We start from the raw sequence: 19,542 nt of genomic DNA on the forward strand, positions 1-19,542 counted from the left end.
AATTATCTCTTCTTGGTTTCCATGTGCTGTCTGGGGAAGCTAACTGCCATTCTTTAAATTATATGCGTGCTGATTATGGCTGATATACTGTGACATTTCTTTTCTGTTAGGTAAGCTTCAATAGGAAAATTAATCTTCAGACAATGGACACGATGTGAGCAAAATTACAAGCTGTCACTACAAAATAATCTTCTGTATACCGAATACTTCTCTTAATCTGGCAAAGGATATCTTGGCAATCAATTATGGCTGATATACTGTGACATTTCTTTTCTGTTAGGTAAGCTCCAGTAGGAAAATGAATCTTCGGACAATGGACACGATGTGAGCAAAATTACAAGCTGTCACTAGATTATAATCTTCTGTATACCGTATACTTCTCTTAATCTGGAAAAGGATATCTTGGCAATCAATTATGGCTGATATACTGTGACATTTCTTTTCTGTTAGGTAAGCTCCAGTAGGAAAATGAATCTTCGGACAATGGACACGATGTGAGCAAAATTATAAGCTGTCACTACAATATAATCTTCTGTATACCGTATACTTCTCTTAATCTGGAAAAGGATATCTTGGCAATCAAATAATGCCCTTTGAATATCAATCTGTGCAGGGAATGTTGCCTCCACAAACATAGAGTTCTGTTCAAACACCAGAAAAGAGAAAACAAGCGGCGGTAAGTAAGGCAGGCAGGCAGGCAAGGTTAACCTGAAAACAACATACAACACCAGAGCTTTCACATGTGTATGTGAATGGCTTATTTCTGGCATGTTTTTATTACTGCAACCTATTTACAGCGCATAGGTAAGGGGTCTTGAGTGACTGGATCAGCTTGATTTTACACCCATGACTCTTGCTAACACACTTAAAACATTTGTATGCCTTTTTTTTTATCAATAAACCAATCAATTTTTTAGTGTATGTGTCCTCCACATCAAGCTGAGAGAGCCCCTGCCAGATCTCTCGGCTTGGAAATGGGTGTCCAGCAACACAAGCAACAGCGAGTGCAAAGGAAATTTTTTTTCCTACACCTCAGAGCGAACCTCCTGCATTTTTGTTACCCCTGAAGAAAGTACATGTGGCTGGAACCGAGCAGCTTGTGATTGTAGAAGGTGACTAAATTTTGATTCTGCTTTATAGGTTGACACTCCGGAGAAAGCTTCCTTGAGAGCACGTGCAGCAAAGTTTGCCTCGGAGCACATAAAGACTCGAAAGCGGATCAAGCGGCTGCAGCAGTCTAGAAGACCCCAGAAAAAAAAAAAAAAAAAAACGCTTGAAGAATTGAAGGCTGTGATTCAAATGCTACAGAGGCAAAATATCGTGCTGAAGGATCAGGTGGCTGTGCTTGACACCCTTGGAATAGCCAATCAACACCTCCCTAAAAAACAGATATCCAAGCGCCCTGGCCGGGATGTGCCGAGGCAGTTTTCACCTGAGCTCGGGGCCTTTGCGCTGTCACTCAATTTCTACTCGCCACAAGCATACAATTACGTGAGACAGGTCTTCGACACCTGCTTGCCCCACCAAAGAACACTGCGAGAGTGGTATCAGACTGTAGATGGCAATGCTGGCTTTTCAACTGAGGCATTCAATGCTCTAAAAATGAAATGCACCGAGATGAGCAGCCGAGGCCACCAAACTTTTTAAATATGAAAAATAAAAAAAAATACACAAGCCATTAAACAAAAAAAAAAGATTGCCTGCAGGTGCTGTGGGAAAAAACCCGCGTTCTAGAAAGTTGCATGTTTTTGCATTCCAGCAACATAAGCAGACTGAAGTGCCCTCAGAATTTGTTTACACTAATAACACTGTTGCAAGTATATAACAGCTCTATCTTACTGGTACCTACGGGCAGCAATGTGGAGGCTAACAAAAAAGGTTCAGCTCAAATTGAGGACAATGCAGCTAGCTAAGAAAAGAAAAATGATAGGTGTAACGTTGAGAGACAGGAAGAGGGCAGAGTGGGTCAGAACAAATGCAGGTTAATAACACCCTATTTGAAATAAAAAATGGGCCTGTACAGAGGATGTAATGCAAAGGCAAGATAACTGATGGTCGTTATGAGTAACGGATTGGATTCCAAGAGTTGGTAAGCATAACAGCAGGTGGCAGAAAGTTAGGTGGGCAGATGAGATTAAGAACTTCGCGGTAATTAGGTGGCCACGGCTGGTACAGGATAGGGTGAATTGGAGAGATGGCAGAGGCCTTTGTCCTGAACCGGGCATAATCATGCTGATGACACTGCTCTTACATCGTCAAAGAAGAGAGCACCATGCAAGACGTACAGAAAAATATTGGCGAATAAGGCATAACACACATTTTTTAATAGAAAAAAAGGAAGTTTCATTTGTTTATTTTGTTTCTGAACACAAAGGTAAAAAAAAATCAGTGAGCAAGAACACCCATGGGGTCCCAGGCAGGCAGCACCTTAGGCTCTTTTGAATTAGCGGCTATTACATCTGCAGGCAGGTACTTCTTGTCCACAACCACTTCGAACACAAATTCTTTGAACCAGTCCCTGGTCATCGTAAAAAACCCTGCAAAAAAGTGAAAAAAAAAAATCTGAAGGCACAATGTGTCTCAGGTCATATGTGATCGAGCATGTTGGCTATGTATGACGAATGAATTATGAAGGAAGGAATGAACTGCAATTCTCACCATGAACACAACATTCACCTTTTATAATAAACTCCAGTGCACAACTATTGTAATGTTTTGCAGTGTTAGGTGCTCTTAGCTCTTATGCCTGCATTGCGGCATGGCGGCTGTCCATAAGAGCTAAGCTCACCGTGCTGTCGTTTTGAGACAAACAGACTCAAATAGATCACGAGCAGATGGTGCAATTCAATCTTTGATACTTAAAAAAAAAAACCAGTAGAGAGGAAAAAGGACGCCTAAATGTACGGTAGGTGGAATGTGGGTGTTAAGATGCAATACAAGCTGCCAAGGAGCTTCCAGAGTTGTGTTTTATGGCACATAGGCAACTCAGGCCATTATGCACCAAACTCAAGGTAAAGGAGATTATCAATGGTGTAGGCGGCGCAAAATATTCTTTAGTACTTCCTAATGATAAACGAAGAAAGAAATTTTGTGACTGGTTAATGTAAGAGCTTTAAAGAAGGTCGGGTAGTCTCATCAGGCATCCTTGACTGGGCAAGAATGTTGAGCCTCCCAACCAATAAACGAAAACCTCGGCCTTCCTCTCAAGAATGAGACTGCTGAGGTGCATCATAAAATTAAGTGAATCAGTGGGTAAAAATTTAAAGCTTGCTGAGAAAACCTGCTTCCCTTAAAAAGCTGAAAACAAGTTGTGTCAACAATTGCATCTTCACTCAAAAGCAATACTGGGTGCAAAGGGATGTGTCCATTATAAAACTGAGTAAAATATTCTTGTCCCAAGTGCACAAGCATAAAATGTGATTGTTAGGTCATCTCCACTTTTCAGAGACCGGTTTGTCTTCTTCTGCCAATAGAAAATTGTGTGCGATGTGTGTGTGGCCTATACAGAGACATAAAATAACTTCGATGAATTGCTCTTGGTGCAAACATGACTTCCATTCACCTAGGACTGGCTTTACCAGGTGCAGTTTGTTGTTCACTTCATTGTTCCAAGCTGTCTGCCATTTTTTCCTTATGTTCTATTGTACTAACTTAGTGCAGTCCTTAAAGGGTATATGTACTCTTTTTATTTCCTTGCCATGAGCTGGAGCAGTGTAAAAATCTGCCCTCTCATTGCATTTTATTCCCACATGACTCTGGACCCAGCACAGTTTTATATATTGTCTTTGAGCTGTGGCAGTTTCTATGTTGTGTATGATGTAACCAAGCAGAGGGGTGCTTGCATTTTTAGAATGGAGAGCTGTAAGTATACTGAAGGAGTCTGTAAATACTAGCATTTTTGAGGTTCTCGCTTAGTACTTTTTCTATGGCCACACATACTGCGTAGCACTCCGCGGTGAAGATGGATGAACACTGTGGTAGTCGTACTATTTCCTCCGAGTTCCCTCGCACCCCTGCACTTCCTACGTAAATGTCCGTTTTTGATCCATCAGTATAAAATTCTGTATAACTACTGTATTTTTCTTCGAGGGCAAGGAATTCTTGTATTATTTGTTGTTGTGGAGTTTGTTTGATTCGAGATGGGCACTTTGTAACTATAGGGTGGCATATGTGTTTTCGCATGGAACAAATTTTAAGAATGTATGAGCATGTGAGCATAGTTCTGTCTGTGAGTGATGGTTCGTTAGTTTCAATATACAGACTCTTGATAGGTGATGTCCTGTAAGCACCAGTTGAAAGACGTAAACCTAATTGTGTACTGGGTCTAGTCATGTAAAGTACGATGGCCTTGCTGAACCATATACTATACTACCATAGTCTAAGCAGGATCGTACCACAGAGCGGTAAACTTTAAGAAGGCTTGCCCTGTTCAGTGATTGGGATCTTCTTTTTTAACGTGTTAATATGAGGCAGAAAAGTGAATTTTTTGTCAAATGTTATGCCTAAAAATTTGTGTTCATTTTTTACAGGCAACTCGGTTTCGTTCAGATATAGGGTCGGACCTGCCTGTAATCCTCGTTTGAGTGAGAACAGAATGGCTACTGTTTTCTGTGCAGTAAACCGGAAGGCATTTCTGTCTGCCCATGATGCCAGTTTGGTTATTGTTAATTGTGTTTGTCTTTCGCATGTCGATATGTTGGAGGATGTGCAAGCTATCTGGAGGTCATCTATATAAAGTGATTACATAACGGACCTTGGTATTATTTTGCTAAGAGAATTCATTTTTACAATAAGGAGAGTTGTGCTTAAAATACACCCTTGAAGTACTCCACATTCCTGAATAAAATTCCTCGAAAATGTTGAGCCTAAGCGGACATTCTGCCACGGATGCCAAGCTCAGCTAAGTCCTCAAGAATCCCGAACCTCCAGGTTGTATCATATGCTTTTTCTAAATCGAAAAATACAGCAAGACAGAGTTGCTTGTGTATGAAAGCTTCTCTTACAGCATTTTCAAGATGAACTAGGTGGTGTGTAGTGGAGCACGCCTTCTTAAAGCCACATTGGTGGATATCCAGAAGCTCCCGCTCTTCTAACACGAACGTTAGTCTGATATTCAATACATTTTCAAAGAATTTCGCTAGACAGCTTATCAGAGCTATGGGCCTATAGCTGCTAGGAAGGGTAGGGGGTTTTCCGGGTTTTAAAAATGGGACAATGATGGCCTTCTTCCAGGCTTCAGGTATTTTTCCCCGATACCCAAACTTTGTTAACCTTAAAAGTGCCTCTACAGCTGGTTCAGAGAGATGAGCTAACATTTGATAATGTATTTCGTCAGGGCCGAATGCAGTTTGCTTACCGGCGGACAGTACTATATAAATTTCTTGAACTGTAAGTGAATTATTGTAGGATTCATTTGTACCGCCACTTGTTGGCAGTCTTTGGTTTTCAGCTGTGTTTTTGTACTTTAGGAATGAATCTGTGTAGCGAGATGGACTGGAGACTGCAGAAAAATATGCATCCAAAATATCTGCCTGTTCTAAATTTGTCTGTATGCCAGGGGTTGATAGAAACGGAACTGTGAATGGGGAGTAGCTGCCATTTATCTTTTTTACCATCTCCCACATTTGTTTTGACGAGATTGAGCTGTTTATTGAGGACAGGTAACATTGCCATGAAGTTTTTTCTGCATTACGGCAAATATACCGAGCTTTTGCTCTGAACTTTTTGAACATTATGCGTTGGGTACCTACGGAAAATTCCCCAAGCTTTGTTTTGTTTCTTTTTTGCGTCTCGGCATTCTTATGTATACCAAATTTTGTGATTCTGCTTTACTACTCCCGATGACCAAGGGATTGTTAGGCGTGCAGCGGTTAAAATACAGTTTGTGATAGCTTCATTCAGTTCGTTTATGCCGAGATTATCCGAAACTATTTTATCTAGGCTAGCCCTTTCTGTAAAAAGTGCCCAGTCGGCAAAATGTAACTTCCAGCATCATGGTTTCGTTGGGATGACTTGCGGTGGGGATGTTAGGCTGACTAATACAGGGAGGTGATCGCTGCCATATGGGTTGTCGATGACATCCCATTTAAAATCGCTAAAGAGAGAGGGTGAAGCAAAAGACAAATCTACGGAGCTCATTTTTCCCTTGCTCGGAGAGCAGTACGTAGCTTTGCCGGTGTTTAGGAGGCAAACATTATTACTTAGAATAAAGTCTTCTAAAATACGACCTCTTGCATCAGTGTGTGCACTTCCCCAAAAACTGGAGTGGACATTAAAATCACCAACTAGCAGGTATGGCTCTGGTAGCTGTTTTAAAAGGCTTTCCAAATCATTGAGTGTTACTCTTATGTGTGGCTCAAGATATATGTTGCATATTGTAATAGTCTTAAAATGAATGGCAGTGACTGCAACAACTTCATATTTGGTATTAAGTTTGATTTCCTGGGTTGGAACATCAGTTTGAACGACAATAGCAACCCCTCCAGACAGTTTATTTGCTTGCTCTCGGTCACACCGAAAGAAATAATTGTTTAGAATGTTTTTTTGTTTGGGACCTAAGTTGGCCTCCTGTAAGCATAAAGCCACAGGGGACAGTGTGTTTAGAAGTTTTTATGTCACTCTAGTTATTTATTAGTCCTCTACAGTTCCATTGAATTATGAAAGCCATCTTAATTCTGTTTTTCTATGTAGTTAAAAACCAGATCAAGTTATTTATGGCCCTTTGATTCGGGGCCTGACTTTTTTGAGCGATCCGGAGCGCTCCGCCGACCGTCGGATGTGGACGGCGCGGGGCTGCCCTGGGTCGTGTCCATTGTCTCTGAAGAAGCGCTGGACGACCGTGCAGAGGGCATGTGGATGTTAGAGTTGGACCTCGACCTGTGGGAGGAGGTCTTTGGGGCCACCGACCCGGGGGTCTGCGTGGCCTCCTTACGGGTTGGCGGAGTGAAGTTAATTACTGCACACGGGGGTGCGGATGGCAACGCCACAGGCTCACTGCGCGAGGCCTGTGCAGGTACCGAAGCCTGCTGTGGTGTGCCGCGCGCATGCACCACATCCGCAGAGTTTGTTTTTGCAGTGAAGGAGAATCTGTTTGTTTCAGCACATGGCCTTCTTGCTTCTTTGAAAGAAATGTTTTCAGCTGTTTTCAGTGTGTTCATTTCTTTTTCTTTCTTCCAGGACGAACAAGCCCTGGAGTATGCAGCATCGTCTCCTTCACAATTTGCGCAGCGTGGCGCAGTCACATCCATCAGAAGAGTGATCTTTCGAAGCGCATTTCACGCAAGTTTTTCGATCGCAGCAACTCTGCGAGCCATGCCGAACCTCTGGCGATTGAAGCATCTACGAGGGTTGGGTATGTATGGTCATACATTGATTTTCAGGTATCCCACTCCCACTTCAATGATTTCGGGCAATGCGCTAGTGTTGAAGGTCAGGATCATGTGTTTGGTGTCTTCTTCCTTGTTACCCTTCCTTATCTTGATCCGGTGTACTTTTATTGCGTCTTTGTCAGTAAGCCCTTCAAGCATTTCTTTCTCAGAATGGTGGACAAAATCAATTTCAGAGATAATGCCTCGCACAGTATTCAGAGACCGATGTGGAGTGACAGAGACAGGGATGTCCCGATGGATACAACCGTTGCAAGTTTTGTGTGTTGTACGCTGTCGCGCAGTTCGAGAAGTAAATCGCCGCTAGCAATTTGAGACTTGGAATGGGGATATTAGTCTTGCTTTTTTATCCTCTGTTTCACTATGGACAACATGGAATTAGGAGAAAGTTACTTTTCTTTTTTGAAAAAATTCATCTGCTTCGTTCCGCACTCTTTTAAGAGAGCGATCAGGTTCGGAATGGGGGGGAGCCGTAAAGTGCGTTTAATGTTCGGTCATGGTGCCAGCCACCCACCATGGAGCCCAACTAGGGGACAGGACAGGAACTTGCTAGCAAGCCCTGCCCAAGCCAGCTGTACACCTCAGCTATAACCAAATATGACACAACTCAGAGTAGTTGGCCACACACGGTTAACCCTTGGTGCCAGGAAAAAAGGAAAAAACCAAGAAGTGAGTAGGAGACAGGAGAGTTGTAAGAAAGAAGATAGGAAAGTGAAAGATGGAGGGGAGGATAGGAAAAGGCGCCTGCCGATTTCCCCCGGTCGGGTCAGGCCGGAGGTGCCGTCTACAGGAAGCCGGGGCCAAAGTGGTGTGTTCCCTCCGCCGAGGGGCCTTAAAGGTCCAAACGCTCAGCATCGGCTCAACCACCAGGATCCCCTTGTCCCCGGACACAGCGATTCCACGCACGGCTAGGCACGGGTGCTCGGGCCCGTGGTGATGCACTGTTCACCATCATCCCCTTGCGGGGATGTCCCTGCGGATGCTCGGGGACCCGTGGCGTCGCCACTCACCGACGCCTGCAAGTTGCAGACGCCCCCCTATGGGGAAGGAGCTTCCAGAGTCTACCAAAACAGCAAAACAAGGAAATAGTCTACTACCTGAATTTGAAAAAAAAAAAAAAAAAATTGGACGAATACAGAAAACAAAAGAATTATGCCCCGAAGATTATTGTGTAGCAAAAAAAACTAGGGCTATAGCAATCAGTATTTGAAGAAACAAGAAGGTGCGTAGAAAGTTTATTATTTTATTTACAAATACTGCTATGCCATTGCAGGAGTGGTACAGAAAGATTCACATGAGTAAATGCTTACCAAAGTGCATGATTACAAATGAGAGTCAAAAAACTTACTCAGAAAACAGTACCCTTAGTAAAACACGTTGCGGGGCTAGTTGGTTATGCATATTCTTTCGTTAAAATTTAAGCAGCGCTAACGTTTAGGACGAATACACAGAAAACATGACAGGACGGGCGCTAACTCCAACTATGTTTATTGAACACGTTTTTTCGTAGAACATACAAGACAAAACGAACCGTGAGCGCATGCGCATCTGCGACAGACCACAAAAAGAAAAGGCCAAGATGACAACGATGACAGCTAAGGTAGATTAATGAGGGCGGCACGCATTTCGTCCCATATTTTTAAGCAATCTGAATTCGCTGGCATGCAGGGAGACAGAACTGGTGCTGACACACGTGTCGCCTTTTGCCTTGATGAAAAATGCTTTGGATAATTCCCGAGCTAATCTATCTTTGCTCCTGGTTAGAATTTTGACGATTTTTTAGCGAGAGAGGTACCTGGCAGCAACATATTAGTAGGTTCATGCTTAAGCACTTAAATAATCTGGTTCTTTCTGATCCCTTTGCCACCAAGAATTCATTGGAAGTTGCCAGTGTGTTGAAAGGAGAGCAGATTGGATATGCCTTTTCCGTAGATGTTGAAGATCTTTTTATTCTATACCACATAACGACCTGTTTATTGCTGTCAGACAGTGCATTGAAGCAAACGGTACTATCGCATTCCAGAATACAGCCGGCTTAAGTGTAGATAACTTCATGTCACTTTTAGAATTTTATATCAACGCTACTTTTATCGAGTTTGACAACCGGCGCTATCTACAGCGCCAGGGCATTTGCATCGGATCATGTGTCGCTCCAGTTTTGTGTAACATTTTTCTTGCATCATTCGACAACGCTTTGGCTTCACTAACTGACGAAGGCAATGTCCTGAAGATTTTTAGATACGTAGACGATTTTTTAGTAATTTTAAAGAAAAGTGACCAAAGCCGGTATGAGGAAATTGCGATGAATATTTTAGAACAATTTGTACAACATAGAAAAGGGCTCTCTTTTACCTACGAGGTACCTGTACTTAACCGCCTCCAGTTTTTGGACTTGAACATCATGCTCGGAGAAAAGTGTGTATGCTGGTGCTACCGCCCTAGAGCCAAGAAAGATTTTTTGCCTTTTGATTCGGCCCAGTCAAAAACTGTTAAGAGGGCTATTGCGACCCTTTCTCTAGAATCCGCACTTGCTAAGTCGTGCCCTCACATGATGCAAGAGAGCTTTCGGGGCGAGGTAGAAAGACTGCGAAAAGCAGGGTTCCCTGATCACGTGTTGACAGCTGTGACCGAAGCACTCCTATAGAAATTCAAGGGAAGGCAGAAAAAGACACGTAGAAAAGAAAGACCCAGGAATGCCAAACCAGTGGGTATGCCATACATCCACAAGGTGTCCCATAACCTAAAAAGGGTGGGCAACAAGTACGGCGTCCCGATGGTGTTCTCTGCGCCTTGTAAACTGGCTAAGATGTGCCCTAAGGTCAGCAGCAGTGGCCCTGCAACATCCGGCTGTGGAACAAAACACGCCAAGCCCTTTGTCCGGTGTGCCACGGGTGTGGTCTATGAGATCCCCCTTTCTTGTGGCAAAGTGTACGTTGGCCAGACAGGGCGTTGTGTTAACGACCGTGCCAGGGAACATGAACGAAGTTTGGGAAACGCATCAGACTCATGCCTGAATCTACCCGCTCATTGCCTTTCTTGCAAGGACCAAAACGATGAGAACTGTGAGCTACGGCTTGACAAAATCAAAATTCTAACCAGGAGCAAAGATAGATTAGCTCGGGAATTATCCGAAGCATTTTTCATCAAGGCAAAAGGCGACACGTGTGTCAGCACCACTTCTGTCTCCCTGCATGCCAGCGAATTCAGATTGCTTAAAAATATGGGACGAAATGCGTGCCGCCCTCATTAATCTACCTTAGCTGTCATCGTTGTCATCTTGGCCTTTTCTTTTTGTGGTCTGTCGCAGATGCGCATGCGCTCACGGTTCGTTTTGTCTTATATGTTCTACGAAAAAACGTGTTCAATAAACATAGTTGGAGTCAGCGCCCGTCCTGTCATGTCTTCTGTGTATTCGTCCTAAAAGTTTGCGCTGCTTAAATTTTAACGAAAGAAAACAGTACAGAAACAATAAGAAAATATATGATTAGGTAATTCTCGCACTAAGTGATCAACAGACATCTGACATAATGTGCCATCCAAATCGTTCCATAATTCGACTGTGAAAGGAAAAAATGAAAATTTAAAGCAGTCTAAAAATGGCACGATGTTAAGCGGGTTGGTACGGTGAGCGACACGTGCTGAAGAACTGGTGAAAGAAAAGGGGGCATCAACATAAATACGCTTGTTGATGACCTTGTGAAGAAGGATAATGCGATCACATTTGCGTCTTATTGAAGTGTGTTAAGTGACAAGATGCAGGCGTGAACTGTGGGAGAGAAGTGGCGGTAATAATGCATGTACAGGAAATGGCAAGAAGCAAAAAAAATGGACACACTATCAGCTGGAAAAGTAAATGTACCACCAAAGCAACACTGCCACGTACAAGACTTAAAAGCAAATCAATAATTTTCTCTTAAATTCCCATTCCCTTGCTTTCCGGCTCACATCCACACCACTGTTTCGAATGAATCCTGCCTTACGGCATCTGCCCTGATGACCTTAGTCATAAGGGGGCTGTGATTGGCCCACCAAAATCAGCAAGGACATTTGTAAATGAAAGAGACGGGGCGCAGCCAGCTGAAGACATGCCACCTCCCTTGCTGTTCTGCTGCCCAGAAGAGCAAGTGGCAAAAAAAAGAATCGAGCAAAGAGCGGGGTCTCGGCCTGTATTTTTCTTTTCTGGCTCCCTTTCGTGTTTGAGAGAGAAAAGGAAGCTGGTTCTGTCAGTTTGTGTCATAATCAACAATATCACAATCTGCCATAGCGACCATACATGATTGGTCGAAACGCCAGAAGTGGATGTGGCAGTTCAGATGCAGTAAAAAGGGTCGAAGAAACCGGACAGTGATGTCAAACACATGGCGTACGCTCCATAGTAGCAGACGCTCAACGATAGCCAATGTGGTGGCGCACTATGAAGCGGAGCCTCTCGCTTCGACGTGAACTCGTCGGTGTCACTGAGTTTTTTGGCACGTGAACTAGCTATATACGGGGCTTTCGCTTCGTCTTATCTTGCTTATAACAAATTGATGGACAATAAATTTGGCCTGTTGTTTATTTAGTTGCTAGATTCGGTAGCTCCTAGGCCTTACGAGCACCAGTTTGTTGTAGAAATTGTTCTCTTCGTCCAAACTGGATGGCGCCACTATCACCTGAGTTATCGCGTCTGCGCACGTTGAATGATGTCACATAAAGCATAATGTCCCACAAAATGCTTGCGTTTACTGCACGCAAACGTGCATTCACTATACTAGAACTTTCTATTAGCTGTTGAAGCGTCCTGCATCATGATCGTGCGTAATGACTGACAGCGTGGAACCACTCATGTGCACGGGTGGGCTGTCGCCAGCGGCACGCTACTACACTGACAAGTTTGACATATCAGAGGTACCGTATTTACTCGCATAATGCTCGCACTCGCGTAATGCTCGCACCCCCCACATTGGCTATTAAAAATTGGGAATTTTTTTTTTCCCCGCATAATCATCGCACCCCCAAAATTACTGCCGCGAGCCGTCTGCTTGTCATAGCGATAGCGATCTTGACTGCGGAAACAACTAGCTGCCATGGTTGGGCGCGTGTGCTATCATCCGCTGCCACCGCCGCTGCCGCTCATCCACTCACCACCACTACGCCATTCTGCGAAGGTGTCTCCAGCTCTCCGGCGACTCGTAGGCCTCGTTTGCCTTGTTTGCGAGTTGCACCGTGCTCTTTGTGCCGCTTCGCCATGGGACACTACGCAAGCTACACAGCTGCTTTTAAGCTAGAAGCTATTGAGTATGCGTTGGAACATGGCAACCGCGCCGCCAGCAGACACTTCAGCGTCAACGAGTTTTGCGTCCGGTATTGGAGACGGCAACACGACGAACTCAAGACGACTGGTAAGACGTGCCGGGCCTTCCGTGGACCAAAGACTGGGAAATTTCCTGCCGTCGAATCCTCTTTACTGGAATATATCAAGGCTCGACGAGCGGATGGGTATGCTGTGTCCATTGATTTGATACGGAACCAGGCGCTCGTAATAGCAAGAACGGAGGGCATCCCGGTGCAAGACTTCCGCGCTAGTAACAAGTGGGCCACACGATTTATGCGGCGCAATGGACTCTCGCTCAGGAGGCGAACGACGCTTTGCCAGCGCCTGCTAACAGCCTATGAAGAGAAAATAGTGGACTTCCATCGATTCGTTATCAGGATCCGGCAGGAGAAAAACTTCTTGCTCTCCCAGATAGGGAACGCGGACCAAACTCTGCTGAATTTCGATATGCCCAGCAGCAGGACAGTCGAACAGACAGGCGCTCGGACTGTGCACGTCAGGACTACAGGTGCCGAAAAACAGAGGTGCACGGTCATGCTAAGCGTGACGGCGGACGGGCGGAAGCTCCCACCGTACGTCATTTTCAAGTGGAAGACCCTCCCGAAAGGAAAGCTCCCCCCTGGTATACACATGCGCGTCCAAGAAAAGGGGTGGATGACCGCGGGCCTTATGGTGGACTGGGTGAAGACTGTGTGGGGGCGGCGACCGCGAGCGCTTCTTTTTCCGTCGCTCCTCGTGCTTGATAGCTTTCGGGGCCATCTTCAAGAGTCGGTTCGGGCAAAGTTCAAGGAACTGTGCATGGACCTGGCTGTTATACCTGGCGGCCTCACATCAATGCTACAGCCTCTTGACGCATCTTTGAACAAGCCATTTAAAGATAACGTCCGGAGGCTGTACACAGAATGGATGGCCGAAGGTGAACATGCTCTGACGGCGGGCGGCAAGATCAAAAGACCGTCCGTGGAGCTGCTGTGTATCAGAGGCATGGGGGATTATTGATGTAAACATGGTGGCCAGAAGCTTCAAGAAAACAGGAATTTCGAACGCCCTGGATGCGACCGAGGACCACCTGGTGTGGGACGACGAAGAAGCATCGGAAGATGAAGAAACCATCGATTCCAGTGTCGACACGAACTCTGATGAAGAGTAGAATTGCCTGCAGGACATACGCAACGCGAGTAGTGACCGGGAGGTTGCACGCGGCAAATAAAGTGCTTTAGCAGCTTGAGCTTACGTTCACCCTTTACTTTCATACCGAAGGTAAGTTACGCTTGAAAGTAATGTTTTCATTATATTTACAATTGCGGAGCTCACAATTCTGATCTTGCACCCATTCATCTTTGCATTTAACACTCCGAAACATTTGCTTGAAAATTTTCCCCGCATAATTATCGCACCCCCAAACTTCGCGTTGATTTTCAGGGAAAAAATGTGTGAGGATCACGCGAGCAAATACGGTAATTTTTTGGCATCCCTTATGATTCTAGATAGCTGCGGTTGTGTGGCTCGGCACTGAGCATGCCAGTTAGCTTGCAAGTTACTTTTCAGGCGTCAGTGTGGGCATGCGTGTGCTATGCACCATGGCGAAGCTATGAAAACTTCGTCTGTGATCTCCCAACGCATATATGAAGAGAAACACAGCAAGAAGATTCTTTTCGCTCATTCCTTTTATTTATTTGCCGCAGAAAATGAAAAACCTAACAGCGGCATCTCACAGTTTGGTTCAGCACGGCAGGGAGCGCACATTGTGTAGCGAGTGACTGCATGCCACAAATTTTCCTCTCCGTTCCATTTTCTTCTCAAGATGAACGTAAAACGGCATGTTGTGCTAACAAGCTAGGTGCATTTTATTTACCATCGGCGATCGGCGGCTGTAGCGGCCGCCTTCTATCACTGCAAAGCCATGCGTAGTTGCGTACAATATTTTCTTCTTTAAGGACACCTCTGGCCTTTGCGGTGCAGAAAAAGAGTATTCGAACTATTGTTTCTACTTGTTGAAGTTGACTGGGTAAATAAAGTAGCTGATATTATCCCTTTACAGTGGAATTTGATGCGCAACTAAACTTGTGGCTGAAATTTTTCTTCTGTCGTAATGGTCACGTTCCATTTCTCGCCAAAGAGCAATGGCGCCGCTGGAGGTTTCGCTGCGGCAACCACAACACAGTGACATCCTGCCGTCGCTCACAGTCACAACCGAAGTAATACATGCTTCCAGTGTTTCGACCAATCAGGTGTGGCCGCTGCGGCAGACTGCGATGCTTTCAATTATGACACAAACTCAGAATAGGGCCCCTGAATGATTTTAGCCCCCAATACCTCTGGTGCGACATAAGTAAGACTGAAAATTTCTGAGGGAGGATGAAAGGTGACACTCAGCCTCACTTTTCTTACCCTCTGTAGAGGCCATTTCATGAACCCTTTAACGCTGCAATTAGAGAATGATGAGTGCAACAAGCACTACCTATCCTGCTTAGCATCTATTGAGAGTAATCTATTATTGTTATGGCATGGGTGTTTCAAGAAACTAAGTTTTAAATCAACTTTTGCGATCCATTTACTTTTCATGCAGATAATGCATATACTGTATTTCTTGAGACAAATATTTGTTTGATCATGGGACAGAAAAAGTCAGATTTAAAAGCATAAAAATAACATAATGTTCTTAGTTTCCTGCAATTAGGCTAAAAATAGCAGATTTTAACATTTTTCGAAGAATTGTGTGTTAGCAGCCACTTACTTTTTCTGATGTTCTGTTTGTGGGTATCAGTAGGAATAACAATGATGGGAATGTGATGGGAACAAATGAAGTTCTGCTAATGCCATGACACACTTGCTCCCCTATCCACTCAAACAAGCTAGAGCGTCAAACGCAGCAGCTCTGACAGCAATGCAACTGCGCGCTTCCACGGGATAAGCCACGATGCTGGCATCTGTCTAAAGAAATATTACCGTATTTGCATTAATACAAAAAAAGAACTCGTATAATACCAGGCTATTTACCAGATGTTAACCCGTCTAATTTCCACCTCATATTATATGCTGATTTGAACAATTTTCAGCCCAAATTTTCAGTTCTGGACTCGCTATTATACAGTGCTATCGCCATCCGGCTTCCAGCGAGAGCAGGCATTATCCAGCGGTGGGTGGTGTCTGTCAACTGTTTTGATGGTTTCGATGGCATTTCACCACGCTGGCCCCACGACTTCTATGCTGTCATAGGCAGGACATTTGCACCTCACATGTAGTCAGCACAGTGAAATCAGTATTTGGCTGCTTTTAAAAGGCAAGTGACCTCAGCTGCTGAAAGCATCGGTATCGCATCAAGCGCTTCTACATGGACTGGATGATGTAGGAAGAGCTTGCAGTTACTGCCGCCGGACAGATGAAACAGCGCTCTGCAGTTTGATTGTGAAGGCATGAGCAAGCATTCCGGAGCAGCTCATTGGCTGAGTCTTGCAAGAAATGCAGGATATCGAACCCAATTAACAGTACTAAAAGAGAGTCTTTGTAGAAAGATATCACTGACAAGGGAGTCTCGGAAGACAGTACAACCGAATACTATATTACAAAAGTTTCCACTGCACTGGGTACACACTACGCATGGCGGAGCCAGTCCACGCATGGGCGTGACCGGCTCCGGCGTGCGCAGTGTGCAACCAGTGCAGTGGGGGCTTTAGTGATCATAGTAGTGATGCGAGATGCGAGCAGATGAGAGGCGCCAAAGGCACCCAGATATCGGTGCCCATGCTGCAATTCCACGCATGTGCCGGAAGCAGCACACCGGTTTAAAACTCGAGAATCGTGTGGCTCCCACGAGTGCCAGGGTAAGTGTGAGCTGCTAGTTTCTTAAAGATGTGAAATTTTTTGATCAAGCATGTCAGCGCAAGAAAGAGTGAGCCAGCACCAGGCACATGGAACAGCGTGCACCTTTCCGACTCAACGTGGGGCGGCGCTGGACATGCAAGCACGTGTCACATACACCTAGCGAGCGTTTATTGTGTCGCCGAATCAAGCATGAAATACAGTGCAAATAAATGCATTTAGCGAGCTTTACTCACTCGGATTATACGTGGGTTTTGGTGCTATAACAAGTATTTATTTCATCAAATGATACGCTTCAGAAAGCGCCTCATGTTATATTCGGAACGAAACTACAAGGAATATAGTGTGAATTTTTTTGCGCTGTCCTTTGAGGTTACCAGAGAGAGCCCACTATGCTCGTGAGCCAAGAGGAAAAACCAACCTTTCAACAATCTTGGGCCATCGAGCTGAAGCATGCGACCACTTCTGCGTGAAAGACTGCATGCGTTAGAACACACAGGAGGCTGCCTGCAGAATACTGCAGATTCCTTATTCTCACCTTGTGGAATTAAATTTTTGGTGCAGAAAATTATGAGCTTGAACATAACACAGGCAGAAGCAGGAAGCATCCACCACTACAGCTTGCAGTGGCCATTAGAACGTTTTTAGAGAAGACAAAACTGATAATGTACCTTTTTCCCCTGTGCCATCACCCCACGAGTTTTCAACACGAAACTTCACAGGTTTGCCATCAGCCTAAAGGAACAAAAGCAATGAAACAATTAAGACAAATAACAGGAGCATAGACAATGCACTTGTGTAACGGTATCAGAATGTTAACACCGAAGGGTAAAGCATTTTTGAGCGCAGTACAGAAAGGCTGCACAGACGATTTCACTCTCAAGGATAAGTTTTCATTAAAATTCCCCAAAAACTCGCAGGACGGTTAAGACTGTGTAATGCTAGATTCAGCGATAGCTGTTTAGGCAATTAGTTTTGAGGGTATTTTGAGACAGAAAAGATACAGTGACCTCAAATTGCAGAGGTGAAGTGGTCAAGAGATGCACCCCTGCACTGGCGGCTGTTCTAAACAGAGCAATCCGTAGGCTTATGCGACCCAGGTTGACCGTGATAAGGCGAGTGTGTTAATGACACCCATCCGCCTATTAACGCACCCACTGGTTGCGCCGACGTCAACAACGATGATGCCGGACGACTAGAACGCGAAAGCCATGGTTGGGCACCTATCAGCTATCGCTACATAACTCCCTCACTTGAGCATTCAGTGAAGTGGGAATGGAACAAAATAACTTCATGAAGTGAACAGCGCAATCTGATATTACTCCACACAGTAGGACGAATAAGGTGACTGCGCTATTTGCTTCATAATGCTTTATAACCAACTAGCCTGCCAAAACATATTAATGCAAAATAACTGCTGTAACTGCAATATTGCCACGAATCTTTGCAGTGTTTGTTCATTCTTTAAAGCTGCCGGCACGACGCTTTATAACTTTGTTTGCGATGCAAGACACGACCAGAATTATCTCGATTGATCGCATCCAGGCAGAGCTGATCCTATGATGTTCAAGAATGTTCTAGTAACTTTTCACGCTTTATCTCGAAAGTTCGCTATCAGCTTTAAATTGAGCACGGCCGACAGCAGTGGGCATTTTGTTCGATGATCACCGAGCATGCTTGTTGCTACGCCGCCGTCGAGTGATTCAGTCCATTGTGGGTGCAAGTGAGCCCAAAGAAAGAGTTTTATTCAGACCCCATTTTCGCAGCCTTTCTGCTCTCCGGACTGCAGTCACCACTTCGAAACAATATGCTCCACCTTGGAGGATTCCTCCGAACACAGTGGACTATTATTCTTTCTTCAAGATAACAAATTCAGTCTCCAGCTGCTGCCTGCAAATGCCCCCAAAGAGGTGGTGGTCCCAGGTTCAAATACAAAAGTGGCTATTTGGACTTGTTGGTCAGTGATCATGGTTAAAGAATTCAGCGCGAAAAGACAAGGTCAAACGAGGAAGTGGACAGGACAGGCGCTGACTACCAGCACATTTATTCAGAGAAATGAGCAACATTTATAATGCCATCCAAGTCCCACGTGACCAGATAAAACAGCAGGCATGGGCAAACTATATAACACAGATACACATCGTTGCACAGGACAGGCGCTGACTACCAGCACATTTATTCAGAGAAATGAGCAACATTTATAATGCCATCCAAGTCCCACGTGACCAGATAAAACAGCAGGCATGGGCAAACTATATAACACAGATACACATCGTTGCACACAACATCAAAGAAACAGCACAACAACAAGGCGACGCAACGAAGGACCAGGAAGAACCATAAGGAACTAGGATACAAAAGGATGAGTTATCGACTTTTGCCGCCAGCGGATGAAACAATACCTCGCTTAAACAATTTCGAGTGAGTGCTGTCATGTGGAGGAAGACCCTTCTTAGAGCGAGGGTTATATGCTTAACAGAGGCAAGTTTCTTCAAAGCTAAACAACAGGTACTAAAACTGTACAGCCTTGCCTCTCGGAGGTTCGCACGTAAAGTTGAGTCTCCCAGAGTGGGATTTGAAGAGGGCGACAACCTCGGAAGTAACACGGCCTACAGAACCAGGTGGACAACTTTTGAGAACAATTAGAAAATCGTCCACATACCGGAAGACCGCATGGACCACAGCACTCGGGAGATCCTGGCTAATGCGCTTATCGGCGGCGGCCAGGTAGATTTCACACTCGATTGGTGCGATTGACGACCCGATGCATATGCCATTCTTTTGCATGAAGTACTGACCGCTGTGCTGAACAACTGTAGATTCAAGATAGAGCTCAAGAAGGCGAAGGAAATTGTCGCTGCTCACACCCGAGCTATTCTGAAAACACACTTCACCCAACCTTTAGATCACATCGTGCAACGCTGCGTATAAGCCACTGTGCGGAACGGAATAAAACAAGTCTTCTACGTCAATTGTGAAACCGGTTGTAGCGTCTGTACTGCCTTTGAGTCGCTGTATCAC

General features: G+C 44.8%; 1 protein-coding gene across 1 annotated transcript in view; it reads right to left on the minus strand.

Annotated features, from left to right (window-relative positions):
• Nucleotides 1–2,322: 2,322 nt before the first annotated feature.
• LOC144120408 (bleomycin hydrolase) overlaps nt 2,323–19,542 on the minus strand; it is a 125,065-nt gene continuing 107,845 nt past the window's right edge. The window contains exons 10-11 of the mRNA XM_077652748.1: nt 17,193–17,256; nt 2,323–2,537 (exon numbers count right to left, since the gene is read on the minus strand). Coding sequence (XP_077508874.1) covers nt 2,386–2,537; nt 17,193–17,256 — 216 coding nt within the window. The 3' untranslated portion in view covers nt 2,323–2,385. The remainder of the gene's footprint in view (nt 2,538–17,192; nt 17,257–19,542) is intronic.

Source organism: Amblyomma americanum, chromosome 2 (genome assembly GCF_052857255.1).
Source record: "Amblyomma americanum isolate KBUSLIRL-KWMA chromosome 2, ASM5285725v1, whole genome shotgun sequence".
NCBI classification, from domain to species: domain Eukaryota; kingdom Metazoa; phylum Arthropoda; class Arachnida; order Ixodida; family Ixodidae; genus Amblyomma; species Amblyomma americanum.